The sequence below is a fragment of the Pygoscelis adeliae genome, unplaced genomic scaffold (genome assembly GCF_000699105.1).
Source record: "Pygoscelis adeliae isolate BGI_AS28 unplaced genomic scaffold, ASM69910v1 Scaffold141, whole genome shotgun sequence".
NCBI classification, from domain to species: Eukaryota; Metazoa; Chordata; class Aves; order Sphenisciformes; family Spheniscidae; genus Pygoscelis; species Pygoscelis adeliae.
In genome coordinates, this window is record NW_008824231.1 from 5,698,666 (window position 1) to 5,715,817 (window position 17,152).

General features: G+C 37.6%; 1 protein-coding gene across 1 annotated transcript in view; it reads left to right on the forward strand.

Moving 5' to 3' along the window:
• The window catches only part of ARHGAP42 (Rho GTPase activating protein 42), a 208,931-nt gene that overhangs the window by 167,163 nt on the left and 24,616 nt on the right, over positions 1-17,152 (forward strand). The window contains exons 8-14 of the mRNA XM_009334879.1: positions 1,668-1,797; positions 5,978-6,078; positions 8,155-8,264; positions 12,112-12,190; positions 13,195-13,234; positions 15,244-15,306; positions 16,897-16,971. Of these exons, the coding sequence (XP_009333154.1) occupies positions 1,668-1,797; positions 5,978-6,078; positions 8,155-8,264; positions 12,112-12,190; positions 13,195-13,234; positions 15,244-15,306; positions 16,897-16,971 (598 nt within the window). The remainder of the gene's footprint in view (positions 1-1,667; positions 1,798-5,977; positions 6,079-8,154; positions 8,265-12,111; positions 12,191-13,194; positions 13,235-15,243; positions 15,307-16,896; positions 16,972-17,152) is intronic.

The window sequence follows — 17,152 nt, forward strand, 5'->3', positions numbered from 1 at the left end:
TTCAGGGAAAATTGTGTTCAGCCTGTCTGTTGTAGCTGTCAAAAGTACTCCTCTCTATTGCATTGTGTGTTAAGGTCTTGGAGAATAGTTGATCTGAACTGCTGTTTCTGTTCTTAAAATTGTCCTACAGGTTAGAGCAGGAGCAGTAACAGCCATAGGAGTAGCAGAGTAGTGGCAGACCAACAGCTTTTAACCAGTCACCATGTCCTAACATGACCTGTTGTTGCTTTCACTGTTTCAGCTGGCCAGTGGTGTACTTTGTATGTCCGTTTGGCTTTGTCTTCTATAATTTGATTCAAAGTCCTGGCTGCTTAAAAGTAGTAGTTAAAAACCTAACAGACAAACAGAGATAAGCTCTCAAAATGGGGACATTCTTCCCTTCAATGGCATGGCCTTTTGAAGGTCTCAAAATGACCTCGGTTAAGTTTGGTCTGAACTGATACTTCACCCTAAGGATACCATCTGAAAAGTTCAGAGGAGAATTTTACCTCTGCCTCTAATAATAATGTTTGTGTTCAAGAAGAAGATTTAACATGTGTATTATTACTAGTGTGCAACTCCGTGAATGGTCCACAAAAAGGGGAAAGTATTCACCAGTGTATAAAGTCCTGAAAGTATCTTTCTGACTAGTCAGGATTAGAGTCCATAAGATGACTTTGCAGAAACATTACAAAAATCTTTATTCTTTTCTATTACCTGTATGAACAAAGTGTTCAACATCTGGCATATTAGTAGCAACCTATCAAACCTCTGGCACCTCATAATAATTCTCCTCTATTATACTGTGCTAGGTGTGTGGACGGAAACCCTGGCCTCACTGAATTCAACAGGAAAAAATGTCCATTTACATGTATATAGATAGCAAATACACATAACCCACCTTTGTACCTAATTGTTTGCTTGGCCAGATGCCTGGTTACACACGCGATATTTAGGACAGACACAGTCCTTCCATGCTTTTGGCACAGTTCTGCCACTTGTCACCTGTTTCTTACCTAGCAAATTTAAGTTATACTTAACTGTGGTGTTCGCATAGTCCTATCAAAAAATGTTCATGACAGTGTCGGTAACCTGACTATTCTGGGTATCAGCAGCTGTGGACTGCAGATACAGATACACAGTATATTTGTCTCTTCCTCTTGTGGAGAGACCACAGCCATCTAGAGGCATTAGCCTGGCATTAACCCAAAGTCATGTTTTCTGCACTGTACTTCAAGTGGTTCAGTGGGACTTACTACTTCAGGTTTGGGGCTATGCTATCAGCAGCTTCTCGTTTAGCCTGGCTTCTGTCTGTGTATCCTAGAGTACATAGAGAGAAAGCCTGCATCTGTCTGCAAAATACTGTGTAAGCATACCTAAAGATATGAAATGACCTCCTTTCTGAGGTTAGTGACCTGCAGAAAGAGGAACGTTACTATTCTCAGCTGTTTCCTTTACACTTCCGTGTTTAAGTTGAACTCTTCATTACTCTGTTATTCCTAGGCTTCTAGAGCAATGAAGAGTATTATTCTTTATTGCTTTTTTTTTTCCTTTTATGTCTCCGGCAAATGCTTCTGTTGGTCTCTGATACAGTATCCTTGGCATTATTAGTAATTAGTTCTTCATTGTTTTTTAGTACTTGCATGAGATAATGTGGTTCTTTGTTTGTTTCTTTTTCCGGGTATTAGACCCGGAATAACTTTGAAAGCACTAGGCAGGAAGTGGAGAGACTCATGCAAAGAATGAAATCAGCCAACCAGGATTACAGACCACCAAGTCAATGGACAATGGAAGGCTATCTCTATGTGCAGGAGAAACGTGAGTAAAACAGATGTACCTTTTAATTTGATTTGAAAGGCACAGCAACCAATGCAAGGATGAGAAGACGGTTTAGTTAGCAGGACAACACAACAGCTCTGTGTTTGAATGTCTGCAGACTTCTGCTATGGTTGCTTTCCAAATGATTTAGAGGTTCAAAAGAAAAGTAAGTGTTTAACTTTTCAAAAAGCACTCAGAGTAGCTACAGTCAGATGGCATGTGATCAAAACACCTGTAAGCAACTCAACTCCTGCCCCCTGGGTCCTTGTGGATAGGTCCCTGCTATTGGCCACCCCAGCACCCCAGTGGCTGACTGGTAGCAAGCTCTGCTCTGGCTGGCTGCCCTATGCCTTGCTGCAGAAGCTGCAAGCTCCCAGCACTCTGCTTTGGCTCTACCTGCCAAACTCTGCTGTCTCCTGTACTTTCTCTGCTTGAACAAGGCCTATAGTTCACCCAGCAGGAGCAACTTCTACCTTGTACCAACCACCTTAAGAGTAAATGAACATGCACATAATGGAAAACAAAGGTGTAAGAAGAAAAGCCATCTGAATACAGTCTGACAGCTTCAAAATAGCTACAAATCTATCCTATGTTTTATTCACTTCATGAGACATGAGAATGAAGTTGTGAACTAAATGAAGGAGTAGAACTAAAGTTGTCTTAAGTGTCTGAAACTACTTGGAAGAGCCTAGCAATAAATCATGCTATGAATGAAAACAGAACCAGGAAATATGTGAAAAGTCAAATGGGACAATTCAAAACTATATGTCACCTGAAATATCAGCTGCCACTGTTTTACACTCTTAACCAGTATAGAAAACTAAGCCAAACTAGCTGTGTTAGGCAGGATCATGCAAAACCCTCAGTAAAATAGTTTTCATTGCATGGGGTACCCAGATTTATATATTTATTTATTTATTTTTCTATTTGCTGTGGAATCAGCCTGACACTAGGAAAGTATATAGCAGTGTTTTGAGATAGTGTGTACGAGCTTGTGCAAGTTTGACGTTCATACAAAAATTATTAAATACAACTTTGCACTTGATTTCTCAATCTAAAAATAAATAGAAGGCATCTGGATATAGAATTCCCGTGTCAGACTTGACCCCAGTTGACCTCAGTTTTGAGGATATCTTCTTCATTGCTCCCCTTTCAGATGATAACTCAAGAGACTACATGGAGTTATAGATAATTGATTTTCCAAATAACATCGTGAAATTAATCTTTATTCCATATGTGATCTAAAAGAAAGAAACCTCAATGCTTATCATAGTTAACCTCAGCCACTTTTACCCTCAGTAGCACTGAAAGTTTTAAGAAGACCCTCTATGTTTTAATTGAGTAATAATGATAAAAGAAACCTGTGTTAAGTGGAAATTACACTGAGCCCTGCTAATGGGGGAGGGAGAAAAGGAGTGAAGCATTGGGCACATGCTGTGCTTCATTACATAGTGAGAGGCCAACTTGACATCCTCTTACTGAAAAGAAATTTGTTCATTAGTTTATTCTGGAGTAAGAGTAGCAGGGTCTGTAATTTCTGTGTCAGTGGGGAAGGTACTAGTTACATAGGCTCATGTGAAATTTTGGACAACTGGGTTAAATACTTGCTATTTGTGAGAGTAAAACTAAATCCTGTATATATTTATTGATGATAAGCATGGTGGTAAATACGTTTTTTGAAAAAATGGTAGTAGGCCATAAATTGTTTTTATTCAAATGGATGGTCATGAGTAACAGACTTAAAGTTGCAATGTAGGCTTCTGGCTACAAATTTTAATGAAAAACAGATGACTTCTAAACTCATCTAAAATTGCTTTGAGAGTGCTCATCCTTCTTATATATGTTAAAAGAGTTAATGAAATGCCATCAGAGGAAAAATTGATTTAACATTATTATAGATTTTGTTTTGCTAAGTGAAAATAAGTTACAATATAGGAACAAAACAGCTGACTTCTGAGGCTGGGTACCCAGTTGACTGGTCAATTCATGACATTACTTTCCTGCAAAACGCAGGCAATGGGAGAACTTTCTCCAAGACAGCGTAACAGACCGTGTAAATTTCCACACCTACATTTGTGGATTGCCAGACATCTGATTTGCATGACTGATACAATCTCTGGTATATCCACCACCTTTGTGGAAGGCTACATTTAGAAGGCAAAGCCATTGTATCCATAGCAAAACTACTAAGTTTGTTTTTAACACCTTTCATTTTTATAGAACTCTTCACATTTTTTTCAAAAAGCAAACACAAAACTCATAAAATACTTTTTTTTTAACTCAGAGCTCTTTCATTTAAAAAAAAATTAAAAGGTCCAGATATACTGTACTTTGAAAAATCAATATCATATTTTTCCCATGAGTAACTCCCATTGAAATGAAATGGAAAATCACATGTGCGTTGAAAGTATCCTTTCCTATTCTGACTTTAAGCAGTAGTTACAGTACTGCATTATATATATGTATTTTACTTTGGCACCTACATTTGTGATGGCTCTGCAGAGAGGGGCCATGTTTGAATGCGAGGCTCTGAAGCATAATGCTGTCCAAGAGGAAAGAAACACTTTTCCTTCTTGGTACCTCTTCACACACAGCCATTGTGTTTGGTCTCTGCAATGGAGTACCCAGAAACTGTGCCAATGTTAGTAAAATAAATGGGGCTGTACTCTGCCACTGACACCAGCTTGCACAGAATATCCCACCCTCTGTGCTAAATTTCCTATCCTCAAAAATCAAGAAGCTTTGTCCAAGTTACCTGTTGACTATGTGTTACCTAGTGGCTGTGAATGCTGCCAGCACTGTTTATTAACCAGTGTAGTTATAGCCATAATGTTCTGGCCCAAGGGGGAGCAGTCACACTGCAAAAACCTGAATTATCCTGTCCTCCGCAGTGCACCACCCCTCCAGATCTATCTGTAAGAATCTTGGGAGCTTACCTTGTTCTCTGTGCTACAGTAAACATATTTTTTTCCAGAAAATTGTGGGAGATCTTGGCTGTACTTCTAGGATGTGGAGAGAATTATGGAAATGGTAGGATTTACTTCGTGTCCTCACAGCAAAGAACACATTATAAATACCTGTATCTAAACTAGATTAGCAGCCAGAGTTTAAAATACCATTGAGCTTAAGCTCAAGAGGGTTTTGTGTTTAGTGAACAAAGGTTCACAGCAATGCCTGAGCAAAGCTCTGGGTAATCCAGGAGTGAAAACATCTTCTGCATTAGAAATCCTATACTTTGCAGTAGGATTAAGAAGTGTGGTGTGACCTCTCCAGGATAAGGCATACATCCACTTACTTGGGGATCACTGTAGATTCATGTATGGCTATCTAAACAGAAGACTAGTAAATCCCTAAGTACATTATACTTTGGTCTTGTGAGTGCATGCAATTGTTAGTTTGTAGAAGCTGTCAGTTGTGCACCACTGTTACAGCCACCTCTTCCCCAGCAGGACCCCTTCCAAGGCATAAAATTGGCCAGTGTTTCTTGCTGAAGGCACCACCTCTGCCACCCAGCATTTTATCCCTCCTCTCTAAACCACTATTGTTTGAGAGTCCACTGTTCCTTTCCTTCCTTTCTTTTTCCATAATGAAATTACCCTCCAGTGTTCAACTACGTAAGATTAAATCTGTCTCTGATCCAATGCCATTTTACCCACTCCCTTAAGGTAACAGGTAGAAGAATAGAGTTCCTATGATACTACCAAAAACATTTGTTACCTTTGACAAGAACTCTGAAAGTAAAGGGAAATGCACTCTGACTTTATGACTTCATCCAATTTTCTGGATCTAATACCAGACTTCAAGGTTTCCCTCAGAGAAAGGATGTAGTACTGAATCCTAGTGCTTCACTTGGGTTGATAAAATCTTCAACTGTATTTCCTAGGCAGAAAAATCCTCAGGATCTTGCCTGTCTCCTGCCTATCTACCCTAGTAAAATTCTGTTACCCATCCAGTTGCCAAAGAAAATCAGTCTGCTGGGACTTTGTTGGGCAACCTCATCAAGCTGCAATATTTGAAAATTATACCTGAACAATATGTTCAAATTAAAAAATTAGGGGAGTTTTTAATTTTGTAGGCTACTTGTGGATGCTGTTATGTTTCATTTCTCTATCTAACTCCAACTAAAATAGTGATAAAATGCCAAAATAATTATTTTTAATACTATCTCTCTTTAATCTAGGACCTCTTGGATTTACTTGGGTGAAACATTACTGCACATACGACAAAGGAACAAAAACATTTACAATGAGTATAGCTGAAACAAAATCTGGTGGGAAAGTGGTGAGTTGCACATCCATGAATGCATACATGAACTGTATATTCCATGTTTTATATTAAGTATTCAGGAACTGTTAAAAGAAAAAAATGTGGTGAACAAAGCATAAGGCTGTTTTCGTATATGAAGCAATGCAAGTCTTATATAGCATAGATAAATATTTAAATAAAAATATTTCTTTTAAAATGTATATAAACTACATATTAAATCACTTCTCTAATGTGGTGGTTGCAAATGCATAGGAAATCAATCACATTTGCACAGAATCATAGAATGGATGAGGTTTGGAGGGGAGCTCTGGAGATCATCTAGTTTAATCTCCATGCTCAACGCAGGGTCGACCAGAGCAGGTCAGCAAGGCCTGTGTCCAGTCAGGTTTTAGATATCTCTGAGGATGGAGATCCCGCAACCTGTTTCAGCATTTGACTACCATAAAAAAAGCTTTTTCTTAAGTTCAAATGGAATTACCTGTGTTTCAGTTTGTGCCCATTGCCTCTTGCTCTTTCACTGGGCACCGCTGAGAAGAATCTGACTCAGTCTCCTTTACTACTTCCCATCAGGTATTTATAGATAAATCACTGATATGATGCCCCTTCTCCAGGCTGAACAGTCCCAGCTCTCTCAGCCTCTCCTCGTGTGACAGACGCTCCAAGTCCTTAATCACCTTGGTAGTCCTTAGCTGGACTTGCTTCAGTACGTCACTGTCTCTCTTGTGCTGGGGAGCCCAGCACTGGACTCAGCACTCCAGATGTGTCTCACCAGTGCTGAAGAGGGGGAGGATCACCTCCCTTGACCTGCTGGCAATGCTCTGCCTGATGCAGACCAGGAGGCTCTTGGCCTTCTTTGCTGCAAGGGCACATTGCTGGCTCACGGTCAACTTGTTGCCCACCAGGACCTGCAGGTCCTTTTCTGCCAAGCTGTTTTCTATCCTGTCAGCCCCAGCCTGTCCTGGTGCCTGGGTTTATTCCTATTCATGCTTAACAGTAATGGCCCTAGTATTGACCGCTTGGGCATACCACTAGTGACTGGCTGCAGCTGCACTTCTGCTGTGAGCTCAGCAGTTCAGCCAGTTTTCAGTCCGCCTCACCATCTACTTACCTAGCCTGTACTCTACCAGTTTGTCTATGAGGATGTAGTAGGAAACATCCTGCTGTAGTAGGATGTAGTGTGGAAAGCCTGGCTAAAGTTGAGATAAACAATATTCTTTGTTCTTCCATCATCCAGTGAGCCATCCATCACATTGTAGAGGGGTATCAAGTTGATCCTGCATGATTTCCCCTTCATTAAATCCATGCTGACTACTTCCAGTCACGTTTCTGTCCTTAATATGTTTGGAAATGCTTTCCAGGATTATTCACTTCATCGCCTTCCCAGGGATAAAGGTGATGCAGACTGGCCTGTAGTTCCCCATAGGACAGAGCAAATGGCCTCAAGTTGCACCAGGGGAGGTTTAGATTGGATATTAGGAAAAATTTTTAAGACTTGTTGATGTGGTGCTTAGGGACATGGTTTAGTGGTGGACTTGGCAGTGTTAGGTTTACAGTTGGACTCGATGATCTTAAAGGTCTTTTCCAACCTAAATGATTCTATGATTCTATATCCTTCTCCTTACTCTTATTGAAGACAGGAGTGACATTTGATTTCTCCCATTCCTGAGAAACTCCCCTGATTGCGTCAGCCTTTCCAACATTATAGAGAGTGGCCTCACAATGATGGTGACCAGAACGAGGAGTTAGTCAGCTTTATTCTTTAGAAATCTTTTTATCTACATGTGAGAGTTGACAGAATTGTATGATATTCGTTCTAACATGTAACGTATAACCATGTTATATATGCAGATGTTTGTAAAGTTTTGCATTTAGGGAGTTTTCTGAAATACAATGGTTAAATAACAAATATGTGACAGAAAGCTATTAGCTGTAGTCTTACTTTATATACAGAGAAATTATTGTATATGTTCCTAAATAATTTTGATCCCTATCTTAAGGCATGTTCTTTGGACTGTTCATACAGTTAAATTTAAGATTTGAAGCCAAGGTATATCAGCATACTGCCTGTGCTAATTTTGTTTTGTTTTATAGAATGGCCTTGTCACAAGCTCACCAGAAATATACAAACTAAGATCTTGCATCAGGAGAAAGACAGATTCAATTGACAAACGTTTCTGTTTCGATATTGAAGTATTTGAGAGGTTTGAATTTTTTCATTGTGTTAACAAATTGAAAATAATTAAAAATAGAAGCACTTGCAACCAATATATAATAATTACTCCTGTAATAGGAACACGTATTTCTCAATATGCTTGTATCCAGACAAACTAGGCTTTCAAGACTTGGTACTTACTTGTTCAAACCTGTTTTTCTAACAAAATTCACTACATTGCATATGTCTTTTCTTAACTACGTTATGTTTGCATGCAGATACAAAATGGATTCTTACAGAACCTGTAGCACAACTGACTACTTTCTTTTAGGAATAGATCATAAATATTTTTATAAATACTTACTAATAAGCGTATTCTGTACCGATCTCTATTTCTTTCAGAAATGTATGATAGCACATCATTTTTCTTTTTTGAAAATTACTTCTACAATTTTTTTTTCATTTATTCCTGGATATTATAATTGTTTAAGATAGGGGAAAACAGCTTTTCTGTATTTGAAGTATATGTACATAGTACTTTGTAAAAGTATTTTTTTCAAGCCTGGGAATAAAGAGAAATATTCAATTAGTTTTTCCCTTAAAATACGATAAATAGATTGACTTTTGTAGTCGTTCTCTTAAGAAATATTTTATGACTGTTGTTGTAATTTTAAATTCCATTCAGAACTGCTGTATTTACATGATAATTTTGAGGCTACTTTGGTACTTTCGAATATAATACATTATTTTTCTAAAATAGACTTCTGAGTGAGTTCAGGTTTAAGAAATAGTCATTTGATATGAACAAATGTTGAGATTAATTGGTCTCTTGAAAGCTCCTAAGCTTGAATTGACAGGTTGAGTTTGAAATTGGTAGTTGTTTCTTCCTAAGTAGAATTGTATTTATTAGACAGATCTGTGGCAGTACCATTGTAATGTATTCACAAGTGAGTGTTGTCCCTTCTCTCTCCCTTACTCTACTAGAACATCCACAGTTCAACAAAACTGCACAGAACAATTAGTTCCACCTGCAGTTCTTCAAGTTCTCATCAAAGAGATAGTTATAGGCACTTTTTACATATCATTTATTCCTTTTGGACATTTTCATTGATTACGAATGTGCATGGCCTATAAGTTAAAGGCATTCTGGAAACTTGGGCAGAAGATTGAAAGGGGAGCAGAATACAAAGTTATTTAGTCATTATTGTAAGGATATAACTTTCACAGGCTGATAGAAAGTTCACTTTTCCAATTGATTTGGTATTCAGCAGGGAAGTAGTGAATTTTTGTCCAAGTCAGCAGAGGAGATAAATAGACAATGAAACACCTAGAAATATTTGGTGGGAGTTCATATACAAGGGCAACATTAATCTCTTCTGAATGTCATGTTGGTAAAACTTGAGTTTCTTCTAAGAAAGAGAAGATGCAGTGGTACTGATGTCAGTAATGACTAAGAATGTGAGTGAGTTCATTAAATATAAACACAGTACTGGAATACTGAGGATTCAGAAAGACTGTGATAATGATTACATTTGAACTAATTTTAAATTCAAGACTTAATATTGTTTACTTGGAGTATAAAGTTGGACATCACCTGCAAAATACAGAAAAACTTTAAATGTAATTGACATTAGTAAAAGATAAGTTTCCTTAGTAACATGAGGGTATGACTTTTCATCATGAAAGAGCTCTTTTTAAAAATGTGCAGCTACACCAGTCTTCAAAATTTTGTTGCAAGATTTTATGGGTAATTTCTGTCTCCAAACACCTTATCCCACAGAGCTAATTCTCTCCTTGCATTATTATATGCAGTGTTGTATGAAACGTTATATGAAATATTATTTTATTAAAATATTGGAAAACCGTGCAGACTGATGTGCACATCTCATTTCATGAAAGAACCATGTTAACTGAAAGAAACCCTTGTGAACAACTAATGGAGAACACACACTGTGAGCTCTTCTAATTGACATAATTAATTTAAAATTTACATAGGTGTTCTTCACACTTATATTCAGCTCAGACTTCTTGCAAAAACTATTCTAGAGGTTACACCATCTTATTTGTACGGGAGCTATATAAAAAGGTAACATCAGAAAGTGTGTTTCACCTTGAATGTAATTTTAATTTCTGAGAAATTACCAACTATTTCAGTAACTAGAGAGGAAGTCAGTTCAAAATGTATTGGAGTTGGTTTGGGCTTTTTTTTTTTGCCTTTTTTTTTTTTGAGGAAACTAATATCCAGGCATTATAGTATTAGATATTTGAGTGTTAAGACACACTATACAATGACTGCAAACTTGGCCAACAGATTAAATCAGAAGCCCAGAGCTAAAAGCAGCTATCTCTAAGCTTGAAGTAAAATGATGCTCAGAAATTTCTGTTCTTTCTGTACATGCTGACCAAGGGACTATAAGTATAGATGCAGTTTTCTAACTGAAATATTAAGCAGTAGTCACAATAGAAAGAAGAAAAAAAAAAATCCGTTTCTGTGTCTAAAAAGTTTTTGAAAGAAAAATTCCTAGGTAAGAATCTGTGGGTAGGTAGCAAGATGTAATATTAAAATGGAAATAAACTTAGACTGTAAGAAAATAGAAAAACAATTATACCTCTTAATCTGGATTAACTGTATCTTTTTACACTTGTGATAGTAGATAACAAACAAAATCCTCAGCTTGGCATTTTTATGTATAAGGGCAGGGCTTGCTGCTCCTTGAATGGTTTGGTGAACACACGTTTTGATATTTTATATTGTCCGGTTGCTTTCTTGCATGCTTTTTAAGTACAAGGTGATAATATAGTACTTTTGGAGGAGGTGGGAAAGGATGGTGATTTTTTGGTTATTTATTTTTATGGTCGAAGATAAATACTTGGTAAAAACTGTAGTGTCCTTTATTTGTGAACCTACCATAGAAAAATCACAGTTTTGGACAGTCTGTTGAAAGTTTTGAGCAGAGATACACTACGCTGGTGTGGGAGCAGGACTCTTTAAAATGGACTGTCTCTTGGGCATTCTGTGTTGGCAAATCAGTGAATTAATTTCAAAGCATTTCTTACAGAACTCATTTGCCTGTGATCACAAATAGAGACTAATTCTTTGTATTTACACATCTGTTCATATCATTATTCCAGGAACAAAGATCGAAATTGGTTCCCTCATCCCTTCACTGGTTTCCATGACTCTTTTTCTATTTAATGTCAAAGCTTCATCAACAGAGAGGATATGCCACTTTTTTAACTTCTATCATAGCGGTCAGAGCACAGCCAGCAGAAAGAACTTGTTTTTTAAATCCTCTCAAATAAAAAATTCCTGCACCATGACAGTACTCAGCTCAATTGGCTTTACATCTCCATACTTGAGATACTATCTCAAAGCGTTCTTTTTAGGTGACCATTTTCAGGCACGTTTCTTTTGACTGCTTTTGGGATATGATGACTTTTAGATTAAAAATACCTACTTCTCTTCATTTGCTATGAAAGGAACGTAGATAACCAGCTCAGGCATAGACATATTTAGTCAAATTGAGCTGATGTCTCTTGCCCTTAAGTTTTCCACCTAAGCATCTCGCCACTGAAAAATGGGTTGTATGGGATCCCGTTTGCAGGTGTATAACTCATCTTGCAATATGGAGGTGCCTAATACCTCTTAGAGGTTTGTAGCACTTAGGACTAGGCATCTAAAATTACATGTTGCAGTACCGAACTTTTAAAAAAACAGACTTGTTTTTAAATCTAGCTCAAAGTTATTGTGTTATATCAGAAGCCATCAACTTTCTTTAATTTCTCTCTGTCTTTTATGTATTCCCTTCATGTCAGTATGCATTTGGATTCTGACTTTGGATACTGTTTGAGAAAAAGAAATTAGTAACTTCGGTATGTGCATATGTTTTTGACAGACCTGGAATCATCACACTGCAAGCTTTTTCAGAATCCAACCGCAAACTTTGGCTTGAAGCTATGGATGGAAAGGAACCAGTAAGGATATTTTTTCTTTTTCTTTTCTTTTTACAGTTTTGTGGCACACATATTAAAGAAATAAGGTAGTATGCATTTCAGATACTCTGTTACAGTACAGGCAACTACAGTTCTGTGGGAGACACCATTGCAAATACACAGTGAAGACAGGTACAAAGTAGAAAAGCAGAACTATTAGTGAATTTAAGCCTTTACTTATTTTTTAATATTATTATTTTATGTTAGAATATTTAAAGTTTAAGTAATATGATAGCATATTGTATAATAGGATTCATGGTTCAGATAACATTTGTGAAGTGGTAGTTTCTGCACTGGTAAAAACAAACCATCTTTTGGGCAGCATCATGGAGTAAACAATTAGCACCATCTTGAAAGACACTGCGGAGAGCATAAAAATGTGTTGAAAGCTACTAAGAGACAGGCTTGTCTGAGATTTCTTCCCACTATTAATCTACTCTTAAAATAGTCGCTGAATGAGGGTGATGCCAGACCAGTGTCCAAGGGGAAAAAATGGTTGATCAGTTTTATGAGATAGATGAGTGTTTTTACAAGCTTCTTGCTTGACTGAAACAGTACAGAAATTAGATCAGTAGTTGTATTGAAATTAAACCCATTTGGAGTCTGCAAATCTGACCTCTAACACATTTTAGGTGCCTATAAATTTAATGCTGTTAAATCCCTAGTCAATCTGGAATCTCAAGGCCAGGCTGAATAGGTTTCTGGGACACATCCCGCTGGCCCTCTGCCTTCTCCCCAGAGGTGAAGATGATCAGCTGTGTAAAACTGCAAACACAACCAAAACAGTGGATTGTTGCCCTCTCCACCTGCTCAGATCCTAGCACAGGGCCATTAACCTGGGTGAGTGCTGTGGGGGTAAACGTCAAGAGAAGGTGGAAGGCAAGGTTGGCTTTCCCCTAGCAGCAAGGTAATACAAGAACTACCAACAAACCTGGCAATAAAGAATTTAAAGCACAAACATTGACCTGTTGCCGTTTTTTTTACAGATCTACACACTGCCAGCCATTATTAGCAAGAAGGAAGAAAGTAAGCTCTTTATTTATATAGAGTTACCAGATTGCTAGATTTCTGTAATGTCCTAGTTTCTAGATACGTGTGTGTGTGAGAGAGAGATTAATTACTTTACATTTTCTTTCTATTGCTATGAAATAACTGTTGGATTACATGATTGGGTTACACGAAAGCACATCCTAAGCTATGTAAACTGTGAGAAAGCCTTCAACTTTTGTATTAATATCAAACATAAATTGGAAGAAAAATTGATTGGTTCCAAAGCTACAATATATTTAACAAATCTGTAAAAAGTTTCTATCAGTAGTCTGTATACCTAAATGTAAATACATTCCGGTGTGTTGAAATAATATCCCTATATAGAATCATAGAATCATTTAGGTTGAAAAAGACCTTTAAGATCATGAAGTCCAACCGTAAACCTAACACTGCCAAGTCCATCACTAAACCATGTTCTTAAGTGGCACATCTACATGTCTTTTAAATACCTCCAGGGATGCTGACTCAACCACTTCCCTGGGCAGCCTGTTCCAATGTTTAACCACTCTTTCAGTAAAGAAATTTTTCCTCATGTCCAATCTAAACCTCCCCTGGCGCAACTTGAGGCCATTTCCTCTCGTCCTGTCGCTAGTTACTTGGGAGAAGAGACCAACACCCACCTCGCTACAGCCTCCTTTCAGGTAGTTGTAGAGAGCAATGAGGTCTCCCCTCAGCCTCCCTTTCTCCAGGCTAAACAACCCCAGTTCCCTCAGCCGCTCCTCATAAGACTTCTTCTCCAGACCCTTCACTAGCTTCGCTGCCCTTCTCCGCACATGCTCTAACACCTCAATGTCCTTCTTGTAGTGAGGGGCCCAAAAGCGAACACAGTATTCGAGGTGCCACCTCACCGGTGCTGAGTACAGGGGCACGATCACTTCCCTACTCCTGCTGGCCACACTATTTCTGCTACAAGCCAGGATGCTGTTGGCCTTCTTGGCCGCCTGGGCACACTGACGGCTCATGTTCAGCCGGCTGTCGACCAACACCCCCAGGTCCTTTTCGGACAGGCAGCTTTCCAGCCACTCTTCCCCAAGCCTGTAGCGCTGCATGGGGTTGTTGTGACCCAAGTGCAGGACCTGGCACTTAGCCTTGTTGAACCTCCAAGGCCCATCACATCTTTTTGATTTCAGTTGTATATGCGCCTATTACACATACACTGAATAATAAAATGAGTATATTTAAAGGTACTATTAGATTTATGTGTATAATTGTATTAACATTATATTAACACATATGTTATTAACATAATATTATATTAACACAAATACGTAAAAATAACTTATGTGTGGGTGTATGTATCTCGGAGAGAGATGTGTCAGATATGGACATACATCTTCATAGGAGATGTATTTGAGATTTTGGAAATCTAAAATTTAAACGACTACATCTGTTTTTTATATGATGGTGTTTATTTTAATGGTGACAAGTATGCTGCTTTAAGATCTTCTTTATTTAGCTAGTTAGAGCAGTGAGCGTTGAAGATACAAAAAATAATGAGAAATACATTGACTTGAAATAAGCTCACTCATTAAAGTCCATAACAAAGATTGTTTTCCAATGTTACCATTTTATGAGTGGTTATGTGCATGTGAAAGGAACAAAGAATGTTGTTGTATTAAAACCAACAAATATATTCTGTTCATAATGTAAGTCCTGAACTCTTAAAAGCATTTTCCTCAGCAGAGGGAAGGGAGTACAGTAATCTCCTTTTAAAACAACAGGCTTTCAGCTGTATGTGTAGAGGGGCTACTGATTTCTGGGAAAGACAGTGGAATATTCTGCTCCTAATGATACACTAATGATAAGAAAGTTGGATTTTGAGTGCTAAGGATATATCTACAAGAACGCTATTACAGAATAAGTATCAAAATCTCGTGGATAGATGTGTATCAGTCCTTCTTGATTAACATGTGGATGTAGCTACACACAGAGATTTTGTGTATTAATAAGTTAGAAAAGAATTACCTTTTTTCTTCATTTTATAGTGTTCTTAAATGAAGCAGGCTTCAACTTTGTGAGGAAATGTATTCATGCTGTGGAAACAAGAGGTGTGTATTAAATCACAAATTATGTATTACATTATTATGAGTATTTTTTCTCAAATATTAGTTTGAATAATTCTACATGTTTTACAGCTGTGCTTTGGAGTGTGTCCATCATTTGGTTTGTACTTTTCACATTTTATCTGTGTGCTTTACACTTAAAACTGTTGCCACAAGTTCCAACAACAATTCCTAACATATCATTTCCGTGAGCTTTTCAAACATTTTCTGTAATTTCATGTTGTTTAGACAGCTTAATGCACAGCTGCATACATCTTTGGTCTTTAATCTGTGTGCACCGAATTGTGCTTTCTCGTGGTAAAACTGTAGGGAGCCTCAGCTCCCGACTTTGGTTTCTGGCAAGAAACCTGAAGACCAAAAAGTGGCATGAATACTCTCTGCTGGAACATCTTTTTTGCAGAGCATAACTCCTATCATTTTATTCACTCATTTTGCACATGGTTTATCCATTTTTTTAAAAAGTTTAGCAACTCATTTTTGGTAGTGGGAATGTACAAAAAGAAAATAATCACTCTACTGATGAGGTGGTATCTTGCAACTCACAGCAAGTTTTTAATTATCCTCATTCAAATGAAGAGGTATGGCTGTATCATCTTCCATAAAAAGAGGTAACCTTTTCCTGTCCATGCACTGAACCATCAGTATGCAACTCTCTTCTAATCCAAAAGCTGTGTCTCTCTGTGCAACATTGAGCTCAACATGAATTCAGTTTCTCAGGTAACAACGTTATGTAGCTTTTGAATCACTGCTGACTGAGAGCTTGCATTTTTTCCTGGGGGAAAAAAAAAGGGTTTCAAAACAGAACACCGTGGTTATCTAAGTGAGATCAGACTTTGGAATGTTGTTTTCAAAGTGGACAATTTTTAAATGGTAAGACCTGAAGTGGGGAGAAGGGAAGACTTTTAAATCCTGCTGATTTTTAAAAGGCAGATAAAAACAATAAAATTATCATCACTGGAATCCTGAAATACTGTGTTGTGTATGTCACACTTTAAACATTACTTGTTATTAGTATCTGTGCTATTAAAAAAAAAAAACAATTGAAACTTACGGGTGAACTGTCTCTGTTTTGCATGGGGATCCATGCATAACATAAATTCTCAACTGCAGTGTTGCAACAGTATACAGCATATGTTTTTATTTTGGATACAATCGTTATTTCTCCTATAAATGTCAATCAGATCTTAATTGGAAGAGATGGTGGTCTAAGCAAACATAGATGCATTGTAATTCCACTGAAGTCTAGCTAAGATAAACTTGTTGACGTGTAATGTGTTTTAAGACTGCTTTTGGGTCTTATTTTTCACTTTTCCCAGCCATCTCCTTGTTGTTTGCTAATATGGGTCATTTCTATGCAAAAGGGTTCTGTTGTATAGTATGGTGTGGATTCCACGGAATGCATTTGTTAACACCCCGGAAGATAATTGAGTAGGGTAAAGCAGTACTCAAGAATGTAATTGTACAATTTTCCATAAATACATTTAGATGTTATGAAACATACACCAAGGATGCATCAGCATATATTGAAATAACCATATTTTCATTATTTTCATTGTACTTGTTTTCCCAATGTAGGTATTACAATCCTGGGACTGTACAGAATAGGCGGTGTAAACTCCAAGGTGCAAAAGCTGATGAATACCATATTTTGTAAGTATCTGAACTGAACCTTTGTCAGTGTGCAGCATGTGTGCTGTGGTCCCTTTTGCCTTAACTGCTGTGCTCAGAAGAGCGTGTCATAACATTTACAATTTTGTACGTGCACTTAATGCCACTAAATTGAGTTTGCAGTCTTAAAATGAGTGATCCATCTAACTAGTTTCTTCCATGC